Source organism: Protopterus annectens, chromosome 5.part0, assembly GCF_019279795.1.
Source record: "Protopterus annectens isolate FY-2018-M chromosome 5.part0, PAN1.0, whole genome shotgun sequence".
Classification (NCBI taxonomy): Eukaryota; Metazoa; Chordata; order Ceratodontiformes; family Protopteridae; genus Protopterus; species Protopterus annectens.
The window spans coordinates 392,405,471-392,427,674 of NC_056735.1; the positions used below are offsets into that span (position 1 = coordinate 392,405,471).

General features: G+C 41.7%; 1 protein-coding gene across 3 annotated transcripts in view; it reads left to right on the top strand.

Annotated features, from left to right (window-relative positions):
- The window catches only part of DCAF6 (DDB1 and CUL4 associated factor 6), a 2,031,218-nt gene that overhangs the window by 1,855,468 nt on the left and 153,546 nt on the right, over nt 1–22,204 (top strand). For all 3 annotated transcript variants that reach the window (XM_044072358.1, XM_044072359.1, XM_044072360.1), the window contains one exon: nt 14,945–15,101. In XM_044072358.1, coding sequence (XP_043928293.1) covers nt 14,945–15,101 — 157 coding nt within the window. The remainder of the gene's footprint in view (nt 1–14,944; nt 15,102–22,204) is intronic.

Sequence of the window (22,204 nt, forward strand, 5' to 3'; positions counted from 1 at the left end):
GATGGCCTGAAGACTGTTCTGGAGTCGATAGGCACTCTGATGGGCACTGGTGTGGAGGCTATGAAGGACCTACCAGCATGTCCTCTGAGGATATGCAGGCATCTGTTCTGGACATAGGGGGAACTTTGGCTCATCGTGACTGAAGGCCCACATGGCATTCCACAGATCACTGTCCGAGAAGACATCCCTACCAGTATTTTTGAGTGTAGGTCGTCTGGGCCCATCCACTTTCCACCACATGGATGTTCCTCAAAAGAAAAAACTTAAAACTAAACATGCTTCCCCTACGCCCCCCCCCCAGAAACGGGTGTATATTAGAACACCGAACGTTCAAAATTTCGAGTGTTCTAATATTGGCTGAAAATATAGAAGAAACTGAAAACCAAATTTTTTTCCTATGGAAAGAATTCGGTTGTCTGTTTCTGTTGCTTTGGTATTGCTTTGGTATTTTCAGCGCTGTGGTGGAAAGTTACCAGTCGGGTTCAGGTAAGTGTGCGATTGTGTGGATGTGAGGGTTAGGGTGTGTTAGGTGAGTTAGAGTTAGGGCGCGGGTCAGGTAAGTATGCGATTGTGTGGACATGAGAGTTAGGGCGGGGTAGGTGGGTTAGGGTTAGGGCCCGGATGAGGTGACTGTGCAATAGTGACGGACCTTAGGGTTAGGGTTTGGGTTAAGGTAAGTGGATAGTTAGTGGTGTATGTATAGTTTAGTGTAGGGTTAGGTGTAAGAGTTTAGGTGTATGTGTGTGGATTGCTGTTTGTTTGGTGTGCTTGTGTTGTGTGTGTGTTTTGGAACAGCAAATTTTTTTCCCTAGGAAAAAATTTGCTGTTCTGTATGTTCGATGTTTTAAATTTTCGATTAATAGGGTTCGATATTAGAACACTCGAAATTTTGAAAGTTCGGTGTTCTAATATAGACCCCCCAGAAACAACCAACGGATTGGCAGGCCTTTTCCCAAGGGCTGTTCAATGCCTTTATGACCTTGAGACAGTCTCAGCTCTCTCCCGCCCTTCTTTTTCCTTTCCTCACTCTACACCACAAAAGATGATTTCTGAGGTGTTTTCTTCAGATGCAGAGGATTCCTCTGAGGATGAATCTTTGGCTTATTCTGCCCAAATTTCTTCTCCTTTGAGATATGCTTCCCCAGAAAAAGAATCAAATGGAACAGATTCCCCTGGAGAGGATATTTCTTCTGGGGAAACCATTGTAAAAATGAGACAGTTTTTCAAATGGGATTGTTCTCAGGTGTCAGACATCCAAAAAAGATATTATGACCTGCTGCAGATGGAATCTCCTTCCCCGTCTGCCATACCTCCTGTTCTGCTAGCCTTCCTGGAAGCATTCTCTGCAGCTTCTAAGTGCCCTAACTCAGTCTCCTGACCTAAAAGACCAGGCAGGTTTTATAAAGTGCCAGAGGATTTCAAATTCCTGTTTAAATGTCCCTCTGCAGACCCTGTAACAATTTCAGTATCTGCTGACAAGGCCTCTACGATGCTGCCTTCCACTTCGCTGCTTCCTTTGGACAAGAAGAGTAAAGTTGTGGAGAGCCTGGAGGAGAAAGTTTATACATCAGCTACTTTGGCATTCAGAGCCATAAGTTACCAGACCTATATGGCCAAATACTCTTTGGCACTGCTCTTGGATGCTGGTAAGCTACTTTCAGAGCTCCCAGACTCTCATACTAAGGCTAAGCTCGCCTCCATCCTTAACTGTTCTGCTCAGGTTACATGGCATCCCATAAAGTGTAGCTGTGGTACTGTGGAGGCATCAGCTAGAGTGGCTGCATCTGGGTCAGTTCTCAGGAGATACTCCTGGCTTAGACTTCAACCATTGCCTGATGACATTAAGGCAAGAATAATGGATGCCCCCCCCCCGGACAACAAGGCATTATCTGGTAACTCAACTTCAGAACTCTTTGTCTTTACAGGAAAAGGACAAAGAGCTGCAAGACCTGAAGCACAGTTTTGTCTCCCCGGTCCCTAGGTTTCAGAGGAACTAACCTACCTATTAAGACCCCATTTGTAAGGAAGTCTTCCAAACATCAGTCTTCAATGTGCAAAAGAGATGCTTGGAAACAATTTTCCTCTAAATCTAACTTCTCAACTCCTGCTTCTCAGAAACAGCCCTTTCAGGAGAAACCAGGTAGTCTGTGACTACCTGCTTCCTGGCACCCAAACTCCTCTTTCCCTTCACCTTTCCCCGTCTCTCTCTGCTTGGAAACAGATCAGTCAGGACTCTTGTGTCCTATCCATCATCCTTCAGGGATACTTTATGGTGTGGAAGACTCCTCCTTCTTTCAGGGGTATTCCACAACCTCCAAGGGAACAACTGGAACTCCTTCCACAAGTCATTTCCACTCTTGTCTCTCAAGGCACCATTCAGGAGGTACCGCCTTCCCAAGTAGGAAAAGGGTTCTACTCCAGAAGATTTCTGGTCTCCAGGAAGGATAGATCTTGGAGACCCATTCTAGACCTATCCCATCTAAACACTTTCCTGAAGGTTCCCACTTTTTGCATGTTAATTTTGCCCACTCTTCTTCCTCAGGGCTTTTTGGTGTCTTTAGACATCAAAGATGCTTACCTTCATATTCCCATTCATCCTCTGTTCAGGAAGTATCTTCGCTTTGTTATTGCTTTCTCATATTTTCAGTTGTCTGCCTTGCCGTTTGGATTGTCTATGGCCCCAAGGGTCTTCACAAAATGCTTAGCTCCTGTCACTGCCTTCTTTGGGCTACAGGACATACAAATTTTCCCATACCTGAACGATCTTCTTCTCCAGGCACCCTTCAGAAGAATCTTCTCTTCACTGTGTCACTGCTGGAGGGTCTAGGATTCACTATCAACTACCAAAAATCTACCCTGGTTCCTTCTCAAGACCACATTTTCCTTGGATGCTGCATCCAGTCAGACAGGATGCCGGCTTCCTTACCACCAGAAAAGGTCCTGTCTGTCACTTCCTACTTCCAGGCCCTTTTGCCCCTGCAATCTTTGACTGCCAGGGAGTTTCTTCACCTCATGGGTTTCATGGCGTCCACTGTTCCCATGCTACCACTAGCCAAGTTACATATGAGGAAATTCCAGTGGTTACTGAGAACAGTATGGGTACAACATTCCTATCTTCTGGAATTTATCCCCCTACTACCCTGCCTGAAGAAGGAGCTACATTGGTGGATTCAGTAGGTTTCAAGGAATCCAGGCTTAGCCTTGCAACCACTTCTCCCCACTCAGGAGCTGTACACAGATGCTTCAGACCTGGGATGGGTAGCAGCCCTAGCCTCATGAAGGGTCAGAGATGTGTGGTCTCCCTCTCAGAAGAGGGAACACATCAACATAAAGGAGATGAGTCCTGATTTTCGCTCTACAAATCTTCAAACCCTTTTTTCTCCCAGGTACCTTAAAATGGTTTACAGACAATACCACAGTCCTCTGGTATGTCAGAAAACAGGGAGGGATGAAGTCCTCTCTCCTGTGCAGACTGGGTTTCCAAGCCTGGAAGTTAGCTTCCCAGAGCCACCTCACCCTTCAGGTGGTTTACATACCTTTGACTCAAAATGTTGTGGCAGGCACTTTCAGCAGGTCCATGAAGCAGTCCCATGAATGGATGTTACACAGGGATGTGTTTTCTGCACATGGTCCATCGGAGTAGACCTCAGGTAGAACTCTTTGCCTCGCCCATGAACAAACAACTATCCTAGTTTTGTGCTAGGTTCCCCGATCCCCTGGCATGGAAGGTGGATGCCCTATCCTTTTCTTGGAAGGGGATGTTTGTGTATGCATTCCCCCCTTCCTACTTTTCCAAAAGGTCCTGTTGAAGATTCAACAGGAGCAACCAAAAATCTTGCTGGTGACTCCCTTTTGGACAAGACAGCACTGGTTCCCCTTTCTTCTGCATTTAGCCAAGGACAATCTCCACAGGTTACCCCACAGAGTGGACCTACTCACACAGGACAAGGGAACTCTAATACACCCACAGACGTCAACCCAGCAACTGACTCTGTGGGTGATATGGTTTTGATTCCCTTCAGACACCTTTTCTCTGAGGGCATGATGCAGGTTCTGCAGGAGGCCAGAAAACGCAATACTAGGAAATCCTATATCTCCAAACGGAAAAGGTTTTCCATCTGGTGTCTTTCAAAGAATTTGCAACCACTACAGGTAGATGTTCCAGTGGTTCTGTCCTATCTGAGTGAAAACTCATCTTTCTGCTATTTCAGTATGTCTACCTATGTCTTTCCCTTTAGCTTCCAAGCTGGAAGTTAAACTTTTCTTAAAAGGTGTCCTTCATATTAGACCACTGAGGAAACCAGTTCCTCCTCCTCTTTGAGATCTTAATTATGTCCTAGAAAAGCTTACTCTGGCCCCTTTTGAGCCAGCAAGTTGTTGTTCTGTGCAACACTGCACCTGGAAAACAGTTCTTCTCATCGCTATTACTTCTGCTAGAAGGGTTTCTGTATTACAGGGTCTTACGTCTTTTTCTCCCTTCATAGTTTTCCACAAGGGTAGGGTCTCTATGCACTAATCCCTCCTTTATGCCTAAGGTGGTAAATGCGTTGTCACTCAATCAGTCCATTAATTTTCTCACCTTCTTCCCTTCTCCTCAGTCCTTTAGTGAGAGGATCTTACACACCTTAGATGTGTGCAGGCAACTTGAATATTGTTTGGATAAAACCAAACCAATTAGGAAATCTGACCACCTTTTTGTCTCCTATCACCCAAGGGCCCTGGGCAGGCATGTTTCCAAACAGTCTATTTCCACTTGGATTTCCAAAACCATTTCCTTTTGTTGTGTGTCTCACGGGAAGACTCCTCTCAGCTGTTAGGACACATTCTACCAGAGCTATGTCTTCCTCTTGTGCCGTTTTCAAGGGTTTAAACACCTGCTCTATCTTGAAGCAGCTGCTTAGTCTTCTGAACATACTTTCACAAAACACTATATGTTAGATCGCATTTCCGGGTCCAGAGCTGGTTTTGCCAGGGCTATTTTGCAAGGGTTTGTAGAGAGTGCTACTGCTTCTCTGCCCAATTCTTCTGCATGAGCTTTGGTATTCTCCCATATGTTATGAATACTGCAGCATATGAATGCAAAGACATAGAATAGTTGTGTAAAATCTTAGCATAACCGTAGATGTCCTTCTCTTCTATATATCGCAGTATTATTTCTCCCCCTGCCTTCCTCCTGATATTTGCCTGTTTTCTGGTGGCATGTTTCCTCACCTGGGATCAGACTGGTGCTCGGCTTGCAGCATTCAGTTCTGAGGATTGGTACATGCTGACGTCCGCTTTATACACCATCGTAGGATGGAAGCTGGATACAAGAATCGTCCACTGACTAAAACTAAATTGGCGGATCCCATTTGTAGGCTTGCTCACTTCACTTCTGATTGAAAACTTAAGAAATTCTGCCTCACGTGCTATGTAGGGAAGCCTCAATAGTGACCTGCTTTGCTTTTTAAATGGGGTAGGGGGCTTATATTTGCCTTCACACTGTTACTGGTGGTTTTAAGAAAAGCAGCAGTGGAGAAAACATATTTCATCTTGATATTCCCCTTCTAACCAAGGCAATCCTGGATGTCCAAGCTGGTGCACTTAAATGAGAAGGAATCCCTTATTCTTCTAAACCCCTGTAACTTGTCAAGAACTTGGGTGTACCCAAACTGAAAGAGCCTCAGACTAGCATCCTGAAATAAAGAAACCTGATGTTTTTCTGAGTCTTCTTTCCATTTGAAGTTTTACTTAATCCTGTAAAAGGTCAGGAAGTCATACCTGGCTAAATGGAATATATTCTGTGTCTGATGTGCACACCATAGCATGCTACTTAAATTAGCTTTGTTCTCATCCATCTTGTTGTATTTGGTACGATTATCTCTGATAAGCGTCTGTGTTACATATTAGTCAAGGGTCTATATCATATGAGCGAGTAGGAAAAACTGCGAACACTCATAATCTCGAAAGTACCGGACCTCAAAGTGCTGTTTCTGAGATTGCGGAACAGTGAAGAATGGAATATTTGCCCTTTCCTCACTGTAGTGTGATCTCGGAGTTGGAAAATATATTTAGCGGGGGGGGGTGGGGGGTGCAGCCCCCCACAGTAGCAAGTTTGAGGTCTGGTGCTTTCGAGATTGTGAGCATTCGTGATTTTTCTTATTCCCTCATATGATATAGGCCCATTAGTCCAAGGCCATCACTTGCCAATTCCAATTGTAGCATTTTATTCCATTAGAGCCACCACTATACTCTGGCCTTATAGTAATTTTTGAAGGGAGTTTTTCATCTGAAATTCTAAGGATGATAGTGCCTCTTAATTGGGACCATAATTTTGTAAAAGAAAAATTGATTTTACATGTTTTTGAACCTGCATATACTACACTGTTAATATGCATATCCTGGAAGACTTTTTCGTGGTGGACACCACTTCAGCAAAAGCGTGTCTTAAAATTACAGGCTTTGTTGTATAAAGAACTTGACTGTAGTTTAACTGTCATTCACAGTGATTTGAGTTGTTACTTAAGATTTCAGGTAGATAGCCCAGCCTTTTATTCTCTTTGTGTCAAAAAAGCAGGGCAAGGCAGATACCAAGCAAACGGTCTTTTCTGTTTTATGTTGTGACCACCATGGCAAAACCTTGCAGGGGCAAGTTAAAGCACACTTCACTAGACTAGCAGTTGCCACTGCTGTATTTTTCAGAAAAGTAGCAGCACATATCAGTGAGTCTGCTTCCTGGACTTCCATTCACATGTTTTGCAGGCATTCCAAGGTGACCTGCAGTTCAGGAGCACAATAGGGTTTGCCATTATAGTCTTGCAAGTCATGTGGGTATCTCCACCCTAGATCTGTGGCCATTTTACCTACTTTTTAAGTACTTTTCCCAAGCGTTGTGAGTTCTATTATAACCATGATCCTTATGATGAACTAAGTACACCTTTGTGAGCATGTGCTCCGTAACAGTAAATGTCTGTATATAAGAATTATTGCTGGAGGATAGGCCTCCACAAATCCCATTTGGTTCAGTTCTTTCCTCTTACCCAAATTTATCATGATGGGGATTTGTAGAGAAGTGACATCATACCTCATCCTAGCTAGATCAGGGCTACTTTTGCCAGGTTAGACAGGCATTTGTTGTTGATTTGCTTCTTCCCTCAAAAAAGGAGTTGACTGCTGTATCTTTTTTAGATCGTATCCTCCAATTATGCTTGTTGTGGGGAGCTTGGTGTTTGCACAGCACGTAGGCTAATTAGATCAAGTTGCATGAAAGTTTATTTAATTGTTATATTTTGCTGCCACAGTCATGCCACTTAGGTTGCATAAAAGTCTATGAATCTCTATTTTTGCTGCTCAAATCTGTGACTTAAAGCACAGCTTGCTGCATATGCTGGCCCTTGTCATGTCATTGCAGTAAGCTAATGCTGGGAACTTATGTGAGTACATACATCACAACACTACACAGTTCTGTTCTGCACTACTCACAATTCAGACATCACGTTGGAAGCCTGATTCACAGGCTGTCATTTTGTTCCTTGCAATAGTAACACAGTTTTCACAGAAGAGTTGGGAGAATGGCAGCTTTTGTTAGAGGCTGATGAAGAGCGCTTGCATGGTGATCAGTTTTGCTTTATCTCCTTTGCGGACAATTACAGAGGGTATCTACTGGATCTTTCTGATGGTGCTTTCAGGAAAGATATAGATGACAGGGATGTATAGAGACAGATTATCCTGATACTGTGGATTACCTAATTGCCAGTACAATCTACAAACAGGAGATACACATGACACACATGTACATACTGGCAGCCTTTCCTGTAGTGAGTTCTAGTGCAGTGCATGACATGACTGAGGTGCTTTTTTCGGCTACAGACATCACCAGGATGGGGAACATTGTAGGCATCATTTTGATGACCTGCAACACAGGAACCCTGATGTTCTCCGTATATGGAAGCAGAGGTTAGGTAACACTGTCCTGAATGGTATAATAAATGCATAGCATAAAAATGTTCATTGTCTTTTCCTGTTACATATTTGGAACAGTTCTAGCTCTTGGCAAATGTTTGTAAGGTCACCTTAGTGAAAATGTTTCCTAATGCCTACATGTTCTATGTCAAGTGGAGGTAACACTTGATGTAGTATGACCACTTTGTTGTTGCTTTCTGCAGGGAGGAGTTGTGAGGTGGAGTTGTACTGCATTGTCTCACAGTGCATGCTCACAACATGGTGTGTTATTGTGTGTAATTATTATTTTCTGTTTATATGTAGCAAGGTATGTGCAGGAGACAGGCACTTGCATTTTGCTTGTCACTCAGGTCAGTGGACATATGTATGGGACTGCGACTTGTATCTGTTGTTCTGGCATCTTTCCTCACAGTTGTCACATGTTCTGTGATGATGTCCTTCAAGGATGCATCTGCAGTCATAACAAATGGGTTGTCCTGTCGTCAGGCAGCCCTTCGGTCGGCCGGATTCCAAAGTCTGGGTCTGGCCTCGGCTGGTGTCGCACTTCACCCGACGTCATCTCTGCTGGTCTTCGGGTATAAAGGCATCAGCCGACGCCATTTTCCTCAGTCTTTCTTGCCGCGTGGCGCCCGAAGCAGAAGCTGTTCGCAAGTGCCGGTCGGTCAGATCCAGAGATTACTACTACCGAATACTACTTCGAAGACTTCTAAAAAGCTAAGTACCCCGTTGGGGACTCTTTCTTGCCTCATCCGATGTCAGAAAAAGTAAATAACTGTTTAACTTGTGGGAAACAAATACCTCATAAAGATTTCCACTCTTACTGCTTACCTTGTTTAGGCCCAGACCACGACGTAGCAGCCTGTTTAGCCTGTGCTTCCTTCAACCGACGAACGCTTAGGCGTCGGTCGGAGTTTGCTGAACAGTTTTTCGGCTCAGATTTTGCGTACATTATGCCGTCGGATCCTCCGACTTCTCAAATTGTTAAAAAACGCAAAGAAAAAGACCAACACTCGCGGTCCGCGGTTTCGGCCGAAACCACGGTTAAGCAAACCGCGAGTGTCTCGGTTTCGGCCAAAACCGAGCAAACGGGTCAATCTTCAGCCGAATCCATGACTACTACCAAGGCTCCTGCTACCCTAGTTGAATCGGCCTCTGAAGTTTTGCCTACTAATGTGGTTCCTATAGAATTATCAGACACCATCCCTTTGGATGTCTCTACCCCAGCACGTGGTGCTGCTAGGCCTCCTGCAGCCATGTCTATTAAGGCCTTTGCCAGGGCTAAAGCAGCCAAAACTGCTAAATCAGTGCCTGTTAAGCCCCCCCTCACACAGGCCCAGTTCCAGTTCTCAAATGCTTACTCTGGCAGAGGATCTCATCTCTTTAATAAGGGATCCCAATCTCACCCAGACAGGGCCTCTCAGCCTCCAGAAAAGAGACCTAGAGCAGAGCCCCCAGAGCCAGTGTCCTCAGATGATTCTTCTGATGATTCAGACATTACAGACCATCCAGAGGCTCCTTTTTCTACTTATGAAGATTCCGATGCTGAAGAATCTATTCCATCTGCCTCTCCACCAGAGGAATTTTCCTTTGGGAAACCTTACATGCCATGAGAGAGCAATTCCAATGGCAGGGACAAGATTTCTCAGATTCAAGAAAAAGGCTTAGGACCTTTCTACACTTACTGCAACATAGGCCCTTAGCTATACCTCCAGTTCTGCCTGTTGTGGATGATGCATTTAATGATGTTTGCACTGCTCCTGATACTTTACCTCCAGCCCCTGCCAAACCAGATAGGTTTTACAGGGTACCGGACACTCATCACCACCTATACAAGGCCCCACTTGCAGATCCTGAGACTATCTCCCAGGGACCTAAGGCAGTAGCTTCGACCTCAGCAAAAAACCCTCTCCCTTCTGAAAGGGAATCCAGGTCCTTAGAGATGGGGTAAAAGTTTACACCTCTGCTACTCTTTCAGCTAGAGCTTTGAACTGTCAGTTTCATATGATCCAATACCAAGAGTTTATGCTTGATCAGTTAACTAAGAAACTGTCCTCTGATGACTCCTTAGATAAGAAATATGTTTTAGAAATGGTGAATAACATTCAGCAGGTTAGTAACCATTCTTTAAAATGTGGCTATGATGCACTGGAGGCTTCATTTAGATCAGCCATGACTGGCACAGTTATAAGAAGGCATGCATGGTTGAAAGAACAGGTCTTGCCGGATCATGTTAAAGCAAAGCTGTTAGATGCTCCTATGGATAAGGCCAGTCTATTTGGTTCTCCTGCTCAGCAAGTAATGAAGAAAATGGAAGAGAAGGCAAAATCTGTACAAACAGTTAAAGATTTCTTACAGGTTCAGCCCCCAAGGTTTAGCAGGAACTAGCCTTCCAAAAATTGGTCCTTTCCAGACTCCTCTAAATCTCAGAGAGGCAGGAATAGACGTTCCAGAGGCAGAAATCAATCCAGAGGAGGTGCCTACAGAGGCGCCAGTGGCAAGGCAATAACCAGCGAGGCACAGACACAAGCACTGCCACTGCAACAGGACAATCACAGTGACTTGGCTCTGACAACGCCTACCAGGGAACAAATAGCAGCACCCTTAGGCGGAAAGTTAGCCTTATTTTCAAAAATTGGCACTATATCACAAAAGACAAGTGGATTTTGCAGACCATAGACCAAGGCTACAGGTTTCACTTCCACACCTTACCAGTAAAAGAGGAATGCCAAACCTACCTCCAAATCAGAAAACAGAAGCTCTAAAGCAGATAGCTCAATTAACAAAGATGAGAGCTGTGGAAAGACTACCACCAACAGAACAGGGCAAAGGATTCTACTCCAGACTCTTCCTAGTACCAAGAAAAGAGAAAAGTTGGAGACCTATTCTCGACCTGTCCTTTAAACACATTCATCATTGTCCCAAAATTCAAAATGCTGACCCTACAGCAACTTCTTCCCATGCTGGGCAAGGAGTGTTGGCTGGTAACTCTAGATCTCAAGGAGGCATACCTGCACGTCCCCATATGACCAAATTGCAGAAGATACCTCAGATTTCTTGCAGGATCAGAGCATTATCAATTCTCAGCATTGCCCTTTGGCTTATCTACTGTGCCCAGAGTATTCACAAAATGCCTGGCATCAGTAATCGCCATTGCAGGCTACAGGCTACAGGAATCCAAATTTATCCATACCTGGACGACTGCCTGATACAAGCGGACAACAAAAGCAAACTGACAAAAGACTTACAAAGAGTCATTTGCTTACTACAAGCCCTGGGATACACAGTCAATTTAAAAAGTCAAGACTAATACCATCCCAAACAAAAACATTCTTGGGTGCAGAATTGGACACAGTAAAACAAATGGCATTCCTAACTGCAGAAAAACAAGAACAACTCCCTCATTACTTCTTGGCATTAACAAAGCAGAACAAACTAACAGCAAGGAAAGTACTGCAGGCCTTGGGCTTCATGGCATCATGCATAATCCTGGTCCCCATGCCAGATTGCATATGAGAAAACTACAGTGGTACCTAAAGAATTTATGGTCTCAACACAGGCACAGCTTAGAAACCGAAATACCACTAATCCCATGCCTGAAACAAGAGTTCCTATGGTGGGCTCAAGCATGCCAGTCAAACCCAGGCTTGCCCTTTCACAACTTTCAAGCAAGCCAAACCATCACAACGGACGCCTCAGACCTAGGTTGGGGGGCCCACATGCTGGACAAATGCATACAAGGATTATGGACCCCAGATCAACTGCACCTCCACATAAATCAAAAAGAAATGCTGGCAGTAAAACTAGCAATCCAGAATTTCAGACCATTCCTCAAAGAAGGCCATTTGATGATAAGGACAGACAACACCACAGTCATGTGGTACATCAACAAACAGGGAGGCACTCATTCATACCCACTATGCCGAATGACTCTGGACCTATGGAATATGGCTCTGAGCTACAACATTCAGTTACAGGCAATATTTGTACCGGAAAAGAAAACATCCTAGCAGACATGTTAAGCAGAACTACCTCGGATGCTCACGAATGGATGCTACACCCGACATCTTCAAGGCCATCACACAGAAATGGGGAATGCCACAAATAGACCTATTCGCATCCCCACTCAATCACCAGCTCAAGAAATTCTGCACAAGGACATACCACCCACTTGCATGGAAGGTGGACTCTCTATCCTTCAGTTGGAAAGGCCTGACAGCATATGCATTCCCACCTCTTCCTTTGATGCACAAGATACTACTGAAAATCAAAGAGGAGCGTCCAAGGATAATTCTGATAGCTCCAAATTGGCCAAGACAACACTGGTATCCATTGCTGAGGAGCATGTCACGGGGGGAGAACGTGGACACTACCCCTGATGCCTTTGATGTTAACTCAGAACGACTACAACATCATGCATCCAAATCTAAAAACTCCAACTAACTGCCTGGAACATTACATAACAGCAACTAACCCAGATTTATCCCAAAGGGTTAAAGACATTATCCTGAGGCCAGCAGGACCTTCTACAAGAAGGAACTATGCAGGGAAATGGAAAAGGTTTGTCATTTGGAGCACTGAAAGAGGAAAAGATGTGTCAAAGATAGATATTGCCAACATCCTGGAGTATTTGGCAGAGCTTCTCCATACAGGCCTGTCCTATTCCTCCATCAAGATACATGCATCAGCTATTTCTGCAGAATACAGCTTGATCCCCTGTCTTCTCACATCCTCTACTCAGGCAGTTCCTCAGAGGAATCAAGAATGTAAAACCTCCTAGGAAACCACCATTACCAGCATGGGACTTGAACTTTGTGCTAGAAAAATTGACACTCCCTCTATTCGTACCAGCAGCAACAGCAGATCTTCAACACCTATCCTGGAAAACTGCTTTCCTACTGGCAATTACTTCAGCAAGAAGGGCTTCGGAACTACAGGCCTTAATGGCAGTACAACCCTTCCTAATCTTCCATCAAGATAGAGTATCCATGAGAACTAATCCTACATTTATGCCTAAGGTGGTATCCAGAGTGTCTCTAAACCAGGCAATCCACCTACCTACCTTCTTTCCCAACCCACAGAACACAGAACAGGGGGAAAGACTGCTGCATACCTTGGATGTACATAGACAGTTCGCTACTACCTGGACAGAACCAAGGGCAATAGAAAAACTGACCAGCTTCTAGTGGCCTATGCAACAGGAAGGGAAGGAAAAGCAATTTCCAAACAGACAATTTCCAAGTGGATAGGAAATTGCATCAGATTCTGTTACTCCTACCATGGAAAACCAATTCCACAGAACATAAGACCTCACTCTACAAGGGCTACAGCCACTACCACAGCTTTCTTAGGAGTGGCAACCAAGGACATTATTGAGGCGGCTACTTGGACCTCCGTGCATACATTTGCCAAGCATTATAACTTACCTCTATACTCTAGATCCCGAGCAGGGTTTGCCACTGCTGTATTGCAAGGGATCCTAACTACACCATAATTCTTCTTCCTCCTCCCTAGTTTGGCTATGGTATTCTACCCATTTGTTATGACTGCAGATGCATCCTTGAAGGACATAGTACAGTTTTGTACCTACCATAAATGTAGATGTCCGAACAGGATAGCATCTGCAGTCAGGATTACCCACCCTCCTTCCCTCTGTGGTATTCCTAGGGTATTTACCCTCCTAATAGCTAGCTGGGGGATCTCTTATGGTGTATTTGTTTGTATATATGTACATACATGCTTATTTTTGTGTTTGCCTACCTTTTTTTGGAAACATTGGCATTTACCCAAAATTTAGTTTTCCAAGAGGGCAACTGGCATCTGGGGCAAGAAACACTGAGGAAAATGGCGTCGGCTGATGCCTTTATACCCGAAGACCAGCAGAGATGACGTCGGGTGAAGTGCGACAGCCGAGGCCAGACCCAGACTTTGGAATCCGGCCGACCGAAGGGCTGCCTGACGACAGGACAACCCATTTGTTATGACTGCAGATGCTATCCTGTTCGGACATCTACATTTATGGTAGGTACAAAACTGTACTTTCCACACCTTGCTGTTCAGCTCTTGCCCTTAGCAAGGGCAATGAATGGGCACATGCAGGTAAGCAGGAAGGAACCAAAAATGGATAAAAAATTGTAACAATATGATTGCGTAATACTATCAAATTTCAGAGTTCCTGTTTTGTACATGCTTCCTTACTCCTATCTTTATGAGAAGTGCTTCCACTCTGGGGTGAAATTTTCCTTCAGCCATTGTTTTTGGTTTAACTTTCTGTCAGGGACTACTGATTGCTTCTCTTTTATTGTGTGTGGTATAATATCCTATATGAACTGAAGCTAGCTACAGAGAGAATGACTACCTATTTTGCCACAACAAATTGGACTTTTAGTAACACACATTATATTAGTCTGCTGCCTGGCATACATTAGCTTTGAAATGTTTGGGTAGATATAACGTTTGCTAGGTGTTTCTAATGGTAGTGGTAGCTCTCTGACCCTTTCCCCTGGGGGAGGGATGCTATTTTGGAATGCCAACTCCTTTGATATCACTCAAGCTTTTGTCTTTCTAAAGACAATGTCATTGCACCAGATTTTGAAATTCTGCCTGTACGCTGTCAGGTGCAACTCATGACTTCATTTTTTAAGTAACAGGATGGCAAAAGTGGCGTCATAAAATTGCATACAGTTGCATATTAAATGCCTTTCTGTTCTTTTTCCTCTCAGTGAAAAATTTAAGATGCTATTGTCCAAATAAATATGTTCAAATTAATAAATTTGAAAGTCACAGTCAGGGAATGTCAAATTAAACTGCTAAAACATGCATTTTTAGCAAATCTGTATCTTGGTAGCTTACGTGTGCAGTTTGAACAAATCCGTAATCATTTAATACTACCATATGTATTGTTCTGATCTTGAGAAAACATATCTTTGACAGTATTATTTAAATGTGTTATGATCTAAGCTTGAATGTTGTGCTTGATTACAAGTATTATTTATCTTTGCCGTAGATCAAGGAATCAAACTTCTGGGGTAATAACTTTGTGATGAGTGGTTCAGACTGTGGCCATATATTTATATGGGATCGTCACACAGCGGAACACCTTATGCTTTTGGAAGCTGACAATCATGTGGTGAACTGTCTGCAGCCACATCCATATGACCCAAGTAAGTTGCTTTAAATTGAATCAGTCATAAACAGTATGTTTTACATGCATATTTTATGTGTGTGTTTGTGTGCATCATATATATATATGTATATCTAAACTAGTACTTGCTTTAATGTAATTTGGTAGTCTGTTCCAAGCATCAGCTACTCTGTCAGAGAACCAGTTAGTACACTTCTCGTTCCTATAGAATCTTCTACATAGGTTATCTGACGATTCTCTAGTACTTTTTGATAACCCCAAACATTCCCTAAATGCCTTATATACCTGAATAAGATCTCCACATAAATATCTGTAAGAGACACTGTACAAGTTCAGATACTTTAGTCTTTCATAATAACTTCGATTTTCACATCCATGGATGCCCTTAGTATGTTTCCACTGTACTCTTTCCAGTTTATTCATGCTTGTTTTCCTATAGGGTTTCCGTATTGTTATTCCATACTCAAGTTTGGGTCCAATGTAGCTAACAAACAATGACTTCATTATGTTTGATTTCCTAGACTTTATAAATCTTTTATACAACCTATAGTTCTATAACTATCATTAGCCAATTGGTTGATATGATTAGAAAAACTCATAGCTGAATCTACCCATATACCCAGGTCCTTAAATGAGTCTACAGTTTCAATCACTGTGTGCTGTGTTAAATATTCACCTTTCAGTTTATGTCTCCCAAATCTCATATGCTTAGTTTTTGATGTATTTATCAACATATTATTCTCCTGTGCCCAAATGCTCAATTTAGTCAAATTATTTTGCAGACATGCCTTATCTGTAACACTTGTAATCAGTTTACCCAATTTCAGGTCATCAGCATATAGACTGTAGAACACCTCAGATGAAAAAGTAAGGTCTGAATGATACACTCTAAACAAGTAAGGGCCTAATACAGAGCCCTGTGGGACACCTTGACTGTAACCAAGGATTTCACCTGTCCAGTTGGTGTGTGATACTTGCCATGTCCTATTTGTAAGCCATGCAGCTATCCATCTTATCAACAGTACATCAATACCTAGTTGTACTAATTCATTGATTGGTGTTTTGTGCTTGACCCTGTCAAATGCTGAAGTTAAATCTATATAAATCACATCACAGCAGAGTTTTTCATTCATAGCTGTTATTATATTGTTATAGAACATCATGTTACAGGTGGTAATAGATCTATTTTCAACATATGCATGCTGATATATGGTTTCAAGTCCCAACCTATCCAGTTCTGACAATAACTTATCCAGTATTACCTTCTCCATTATTTTTCCACCACATGAAAGTAGACTTAAGGGTCTATATGATTCTGGGTTTGTCCTACTCCCCTTTCCCTTAAAGACAGGTTTAGTAAGTACATGTCTCCCAATTTTGAGGAATCTCCCCGTATTTATATGACCTAGTAAATAATAGATGTAATGGCAGTGTAAGTTCTTGCCTAAGTGTTCTCAAATCATTATTATTTATTCCGTCTCCTCCCTGCGCTTTGTTTGGATCCAGTTTGCACAGTTTTTTTTCAATATAATCTAATTTGATTCCAGTATCTGAGGTTACCTGGATGTCACTAGGACAACTTACCACCCCTTTTGTGGAGCCAAACTCTTTTGCATAAGATTTTGTAAATCTTGTTCAGTATATATTTCTCCGAGGTACAGGCTAACACGGGTGGACTATGGCTGACCAAGTTCGCAGATGACTGCAAACTAGGTGCCATAATCGACTCTCCGGCTGACACAAGCATCCTCCAAAAGGGAACTGGTGCCAGAGCCATAGCCTAAAGCTAAATGCCAAAAAGTGCATAGTCATCCCCTTTGGGAAAAATAAAGTGCCCACAAATTACCACATAGGTGGTAATCCATTAAGTACGGAAGAAGTAATTAGGGACTTGGGGACCCAAGTAGATAGTAATCTCTCCTTTGACAATCACGTTGCCAAAGTGGTTAGAAAGACCTTCTATATAGCCCACCTTATCACGAAAGGGTTCACATCTAGATCAAGAGAGGTCATTGTGCCCCTCTACTCATCACTTATCAGGCCCATAATTGAATACAATGCCCCGTTTGGGATGTACCTTACCCGACACCTGCAGCAACTGGAAAAGACCCCAAAAGTACCTCACCAAGAGGATCAAGGGACTCAAAGAGATGCCCTATGCAGTTCGGCTAAAGAAACTCCAGCTCTACTCAGGTGAGTACCGCCTACTCAGAGGCGATCTGTGTCTGACGTATAAAGCCATGTCCAACCCAGAATTAATGGACATGCTCCACCTCAGGAAATCCAAATCCCTTAGAGCTACACACTCCAGGGACTTGAACCTCAGCACAGAAATAAATAGGACATGCTGGAGGGACAGATTCATATCCCAGAGGCTCCCCTCACTCTGGAACAAAATCCCAATCCATGTTAGGCAGAGCCCCTCACTGACACTCTTCAAGAGAAATCTTGACAAGTGGATGGGAGATCGTAAGTTTACCCCTGGGATCTCTTCTGTGTCCCTGCTAGACAGAGGTACAGTAAACTAACCTTAATAGGGCTACCTTCTGTGGCCTACTATACAGAGGCACAGTCAGCTAATCTAAAAGGGTGGCGAAAGCCAAACACACTCTGGCTAGGCTTATAAATGCCCTAGGGCAGATAGCCTAGTATCAACCTATGAACCTATATCTATAATCTGTTGTGTCTGAGAATAAATTTTGTAATCTGCACATAGTTTATCAATTTGTGTATCTTTACTCCTTCCACATCTTATGTATCTATAAAAAGGTTTCCTATTATGCTCAATATCTTTATATAAATTTTCTTCAAATTTTTCTTGATCATGTCTAACACTATGCTTAATCTGTTTGTCCAGCTCGTTTATTTCAGTTTTCAAAGTTGTAGTTAGACCTCTCTTCCATTTCTTATATTTTTGTCTCTCACCTTAATCAGGTATCTTGTTCTTATGGAAATATACCCCCCTGATGTTACGTGCCTAGATCCTGATGTGAAACATTTTTTTGACTTTTTGCACTCAAACAATTTCTCTTTCAAAACTTTCCACATTCCATCTGCAGTTTTTCTACTGAACACCTCACTCCAGTTAGTTTTATATAGCAACTTTTTTGCTTCCCTATAATCTGTAATTAACCTTCTGTGCATTGGCTTAGATTTCAGTTTGGCAGAATTATCTAGCATCAAATTAAACTTTATGACCCCATGATCACTGCACATCAATGGTGGTAAAACGTGACTTGAAGTTACAGTAATTTCTTTTGGAACACAAACAATATCTAGTATATTTCGTCCCCTGGTACGTTTTTTACAGTCTGAAGCATTTGTTGTTCCTGAATATACTCTGTGAATAATTTCTTTACTAACGTTGTTGAGTCAATATTATTCCAGTCTGTTTCTGGTAAATTTAAGTCCCCAGCTAATATTATTCTTCCATCCTGTGTTTCATGTAAGAAATGTATGAATTCCTCTAGGTCACTGCACTTGACTTTGGTGGTCTGTACACTCCAACAATTGTTATATGTTCCAGGGTTGACTTTATTGTCACAATTACACAGTCTGTAGTATTGGTATTATCATGGAACATGTAATAATCACAAGTCTCATAGCTATCTTTAATGCATAATTTTGTTAGAATGTCTGTTACAGTAAAAACATTTATACTCTGACAGAACTGGTTTCCAGTCACTGTTCTTTAACCATGTTTCACAAATTATAACAACATGAATCTTGTGGGAACGTAGCAAATTTTCTAATAAAAAACACTTTATTATTAATGCTCCTAGCATTAACAACCATCAGAGATGCATCAAATGTTGCTATCTGTGAACTGTTACATTTTTGACCTGGCAAAATCCTGGCTAGTGTTTGTCAAATATTGCAAAATATCTGCTGCAAAAATTATCTTCCCTGATCTAGACAAATGCACACCATCCTGTCTGAACACGTGTATCCAAAAGAATGCTTGGATGCTCTATACATTTCCATTTTTTAAAACAGGACATTTTTTCCATGTAGGTGTTTATCCAAAAAATCTTTTCATTCACAGTGACCTGACTATCCTTTGTATAGGTGATTTGTGAAAAATATGTCCTAACCCCAGTACAAGCTGTACTATCTAGGAGGGCTGTCAGTTCCCGACTAACAGTCAGAGAATCTTTGTTGGTGACATCATTTGTACCAACATGAATAAAAACAGATCCATACTTCCTTACATTAAGGCGTTCCAAGGCTTGTTTCACATCTTCTGTTTTTGCTCCTGGCAAGCATAACACTACTCGATGTTCATTATCATCTCTGCAAAATCTAAGTATCAGTTCCTCTAGTAACTGAATCTCTAATTACAAGAATATCTTTGCTGACCATCTGTGAAGAATCTTCAGCTTCTAATACAGTCATTTCAGCTCTATCAGTTGTTACGAAGGATAGATCTTCATCACTATTGGTCTTATTAATTCCACTGTTTTCATTGCGTATTAAATTCTCAACCAGCTGGCACTGTAAATCCACAGCTTGAGCCATGTAGTCAACATATGTCTTTCTCTTCTTTTTTCTTACAGTAATGTTCTTCAATCCTTCCACGTTCAGTTTTGATTTCTTCTTTTTCACCTGCCCCTTGTCTCTTTTTTTCTACCTTTTCCATTGGAAAGGTGATGCCTTTTTCTGTAGACTGAGGGTTTTCTGATAGACAGATATCTTCATTCCCTGTCACCAGTGTGTTACATAACAAAGCAGAATCCTTTTTACTACATATTCTCTTTCCTTTACAGTCATTAGTCATTTTCTTTTTCTTCCTTGTTATCTGTTGAGAACTTCTTCCTTTCTTTCTTTTTTTGTTTACTTCTAAACAAACTGGATCCTCAGATTGCTGTGTACTTGCATCCACAATTCCATAGTTCTCAGGGGCCTCATCATCTTTCATAGGAGTTGAATGTTCTTTGCAGAAAATAGATGCATCATTTCCTAAATCTGTTCTATTTGTTCTATGCCTAACATTATTTAGTTCATCAGTCCAGTCATTAATATATGATACAACAGTTCTCCAAGCCATGCCAGTTGCACATGTGCAATCATCAAGTCTAGATTTGCTTCTAACAATGGTAAGCAAATCATCCAACTTTTGACATGAGGAACAAAGATCACCAGTGTTATCAGCTGTTACCTTTAAATATGCATAGCATTTATTACACTGTATAAGATACTTGTGCATTAGCAAATCGTTAATTGCATACTCATTTATGGAATCCATATTCAGCTTTAATTTAATAAAATATTGCAAAGGAAAAAAATTACACAAAGTGGCAAAGAATTCAAAGGAACTTAAATTAACGTCTATGACAAAAATGATACCAGCAATATACAACTAAATAATAGAATACAATAAAGTTGTTCTGACCATACAAGTTTTACCAGCCAGACAGAAGTTGTAATGTCTTTACGTTGCACGCGAAGGCGTGCAGTAGCTTCTGCTCACTATAGCAGGCAGCTGCACCTCCTTTTAATTTCTAATGTCCACATTTGTTTCTCTTACTCCTTGTGACCTGTAGCATTTCAGGATTTTATGATATCACAATGTACATGGCAGAACGGTTAGTTCTTAGCAGTAGTATAGGACATCATATGTGGACCAGTTTGCTTCATCTTAGTTGTCCAGTGATTAAATACTTCAAATATTAATAAAAGGACTGAAGTACTTACAGCAGCCATAGGGTATCACCTGAAGTTACAGTGCCTTAGTATTCTTTAGTTCCAGCCTTAACAGATATCACAGATTGATAAAGTGAGCCACAGTGCACTATAAAATTCTGTTATCTTTATGTGAACATCTGTCATTATAAGCATGTTTACTAATGCGACAGGATATTAATAAGATTGCTCTGTGACTTGCTGAATTATTCCACTGCTAATGGTCTTGATCATCCTGTAATTGTCTCTTCACCATTTACTTTGAGCTGTCTTCACTCTATCCCATAATGTAGCTACACCAATGAATTGCCTTTTATTTTTCACTGATGACCATTGAGTGCTTGCTATTTCTTCCATATCCTAGCTATAACTCCTAGTCCAGTGAACTATGGCACAGTGGTAAATTTAATACCCTATTGTTATTAGCACCAATTACTGCCTTTTTTACCTCTTTGTTTTTTTTTTGTTTTTTTTTTATTCACGTGTTTGGAAAAAGAAGCATCTGAGGAAGTGCGAAAAGTATAAAAAAGAATTATGGACATGGGAAAGAAAGAGAAATTTGATATGGTGCAATATTTATGCAAAGGAGAAAGCCAAATTAATTAATATAAAGAAAGCAGCCCCAAAGATATTGAAAGAGAAATACAGGTAAAGGCATCCAGATATGGAAAATTTCACAATAAAGAAAATAATATCACAAAGAGGGAATGTAGAAAAGAAGATTAGTAAAGCAGAAGTAAAGGATTTGGTGTAGAAGGTCTAACACAGGTTACATCACAGCAAAATGGAGTGAGTCCACAAAGTAAGGAGAAGCAGGAAGATCAGAAGACATCTGAAGAAGTAATATGGACATGGGAAAGAAAAAGAGGTTTAATATGGTGTAATATTTATGCAAAGGAGAAAGCAAAACTAACCAATACAAAAAGAACACCACCAACGATATTCGAAGAGAAATACAGGTAAACAAATCCGGATATGGAAAACTTTACAATACAAAAAGTAAGAAGACAAAGAAGAAAAGTAGAAAAGGAGATTAGTAATGGAAAAGTTTAAAAAAAGATAGAAACTGAGGTTATGGAGTACCTGCAAAGTGAAGGACTCCATGTAGAAAATCTAATTCAGAAAGCACCACAGTAGGATAGAGCATTGGATATCCAAATTAAGGTGAAACCAGTGGAACAGGAAGCAGTTGGTCAGATACCATATGAAGATATTTTGGAGTCTTCCACAGAAAACCAGTATAAATGTTCACTTGAAGCTGGAGAGCAAGGGAAGGAACAGGAAACTGGAAACTCAGATGCAGTCAATGTTGAGCAGTTATAGGCCAGTAAATTCCCATATGACAGAGCAATGGCTGGCACAGGATGAAATTGAAGAGAATGTGCCACAGGAAGATGCTATAGAGCTTTCTATAAAATACTCGCAGGAAATGGAAAATAA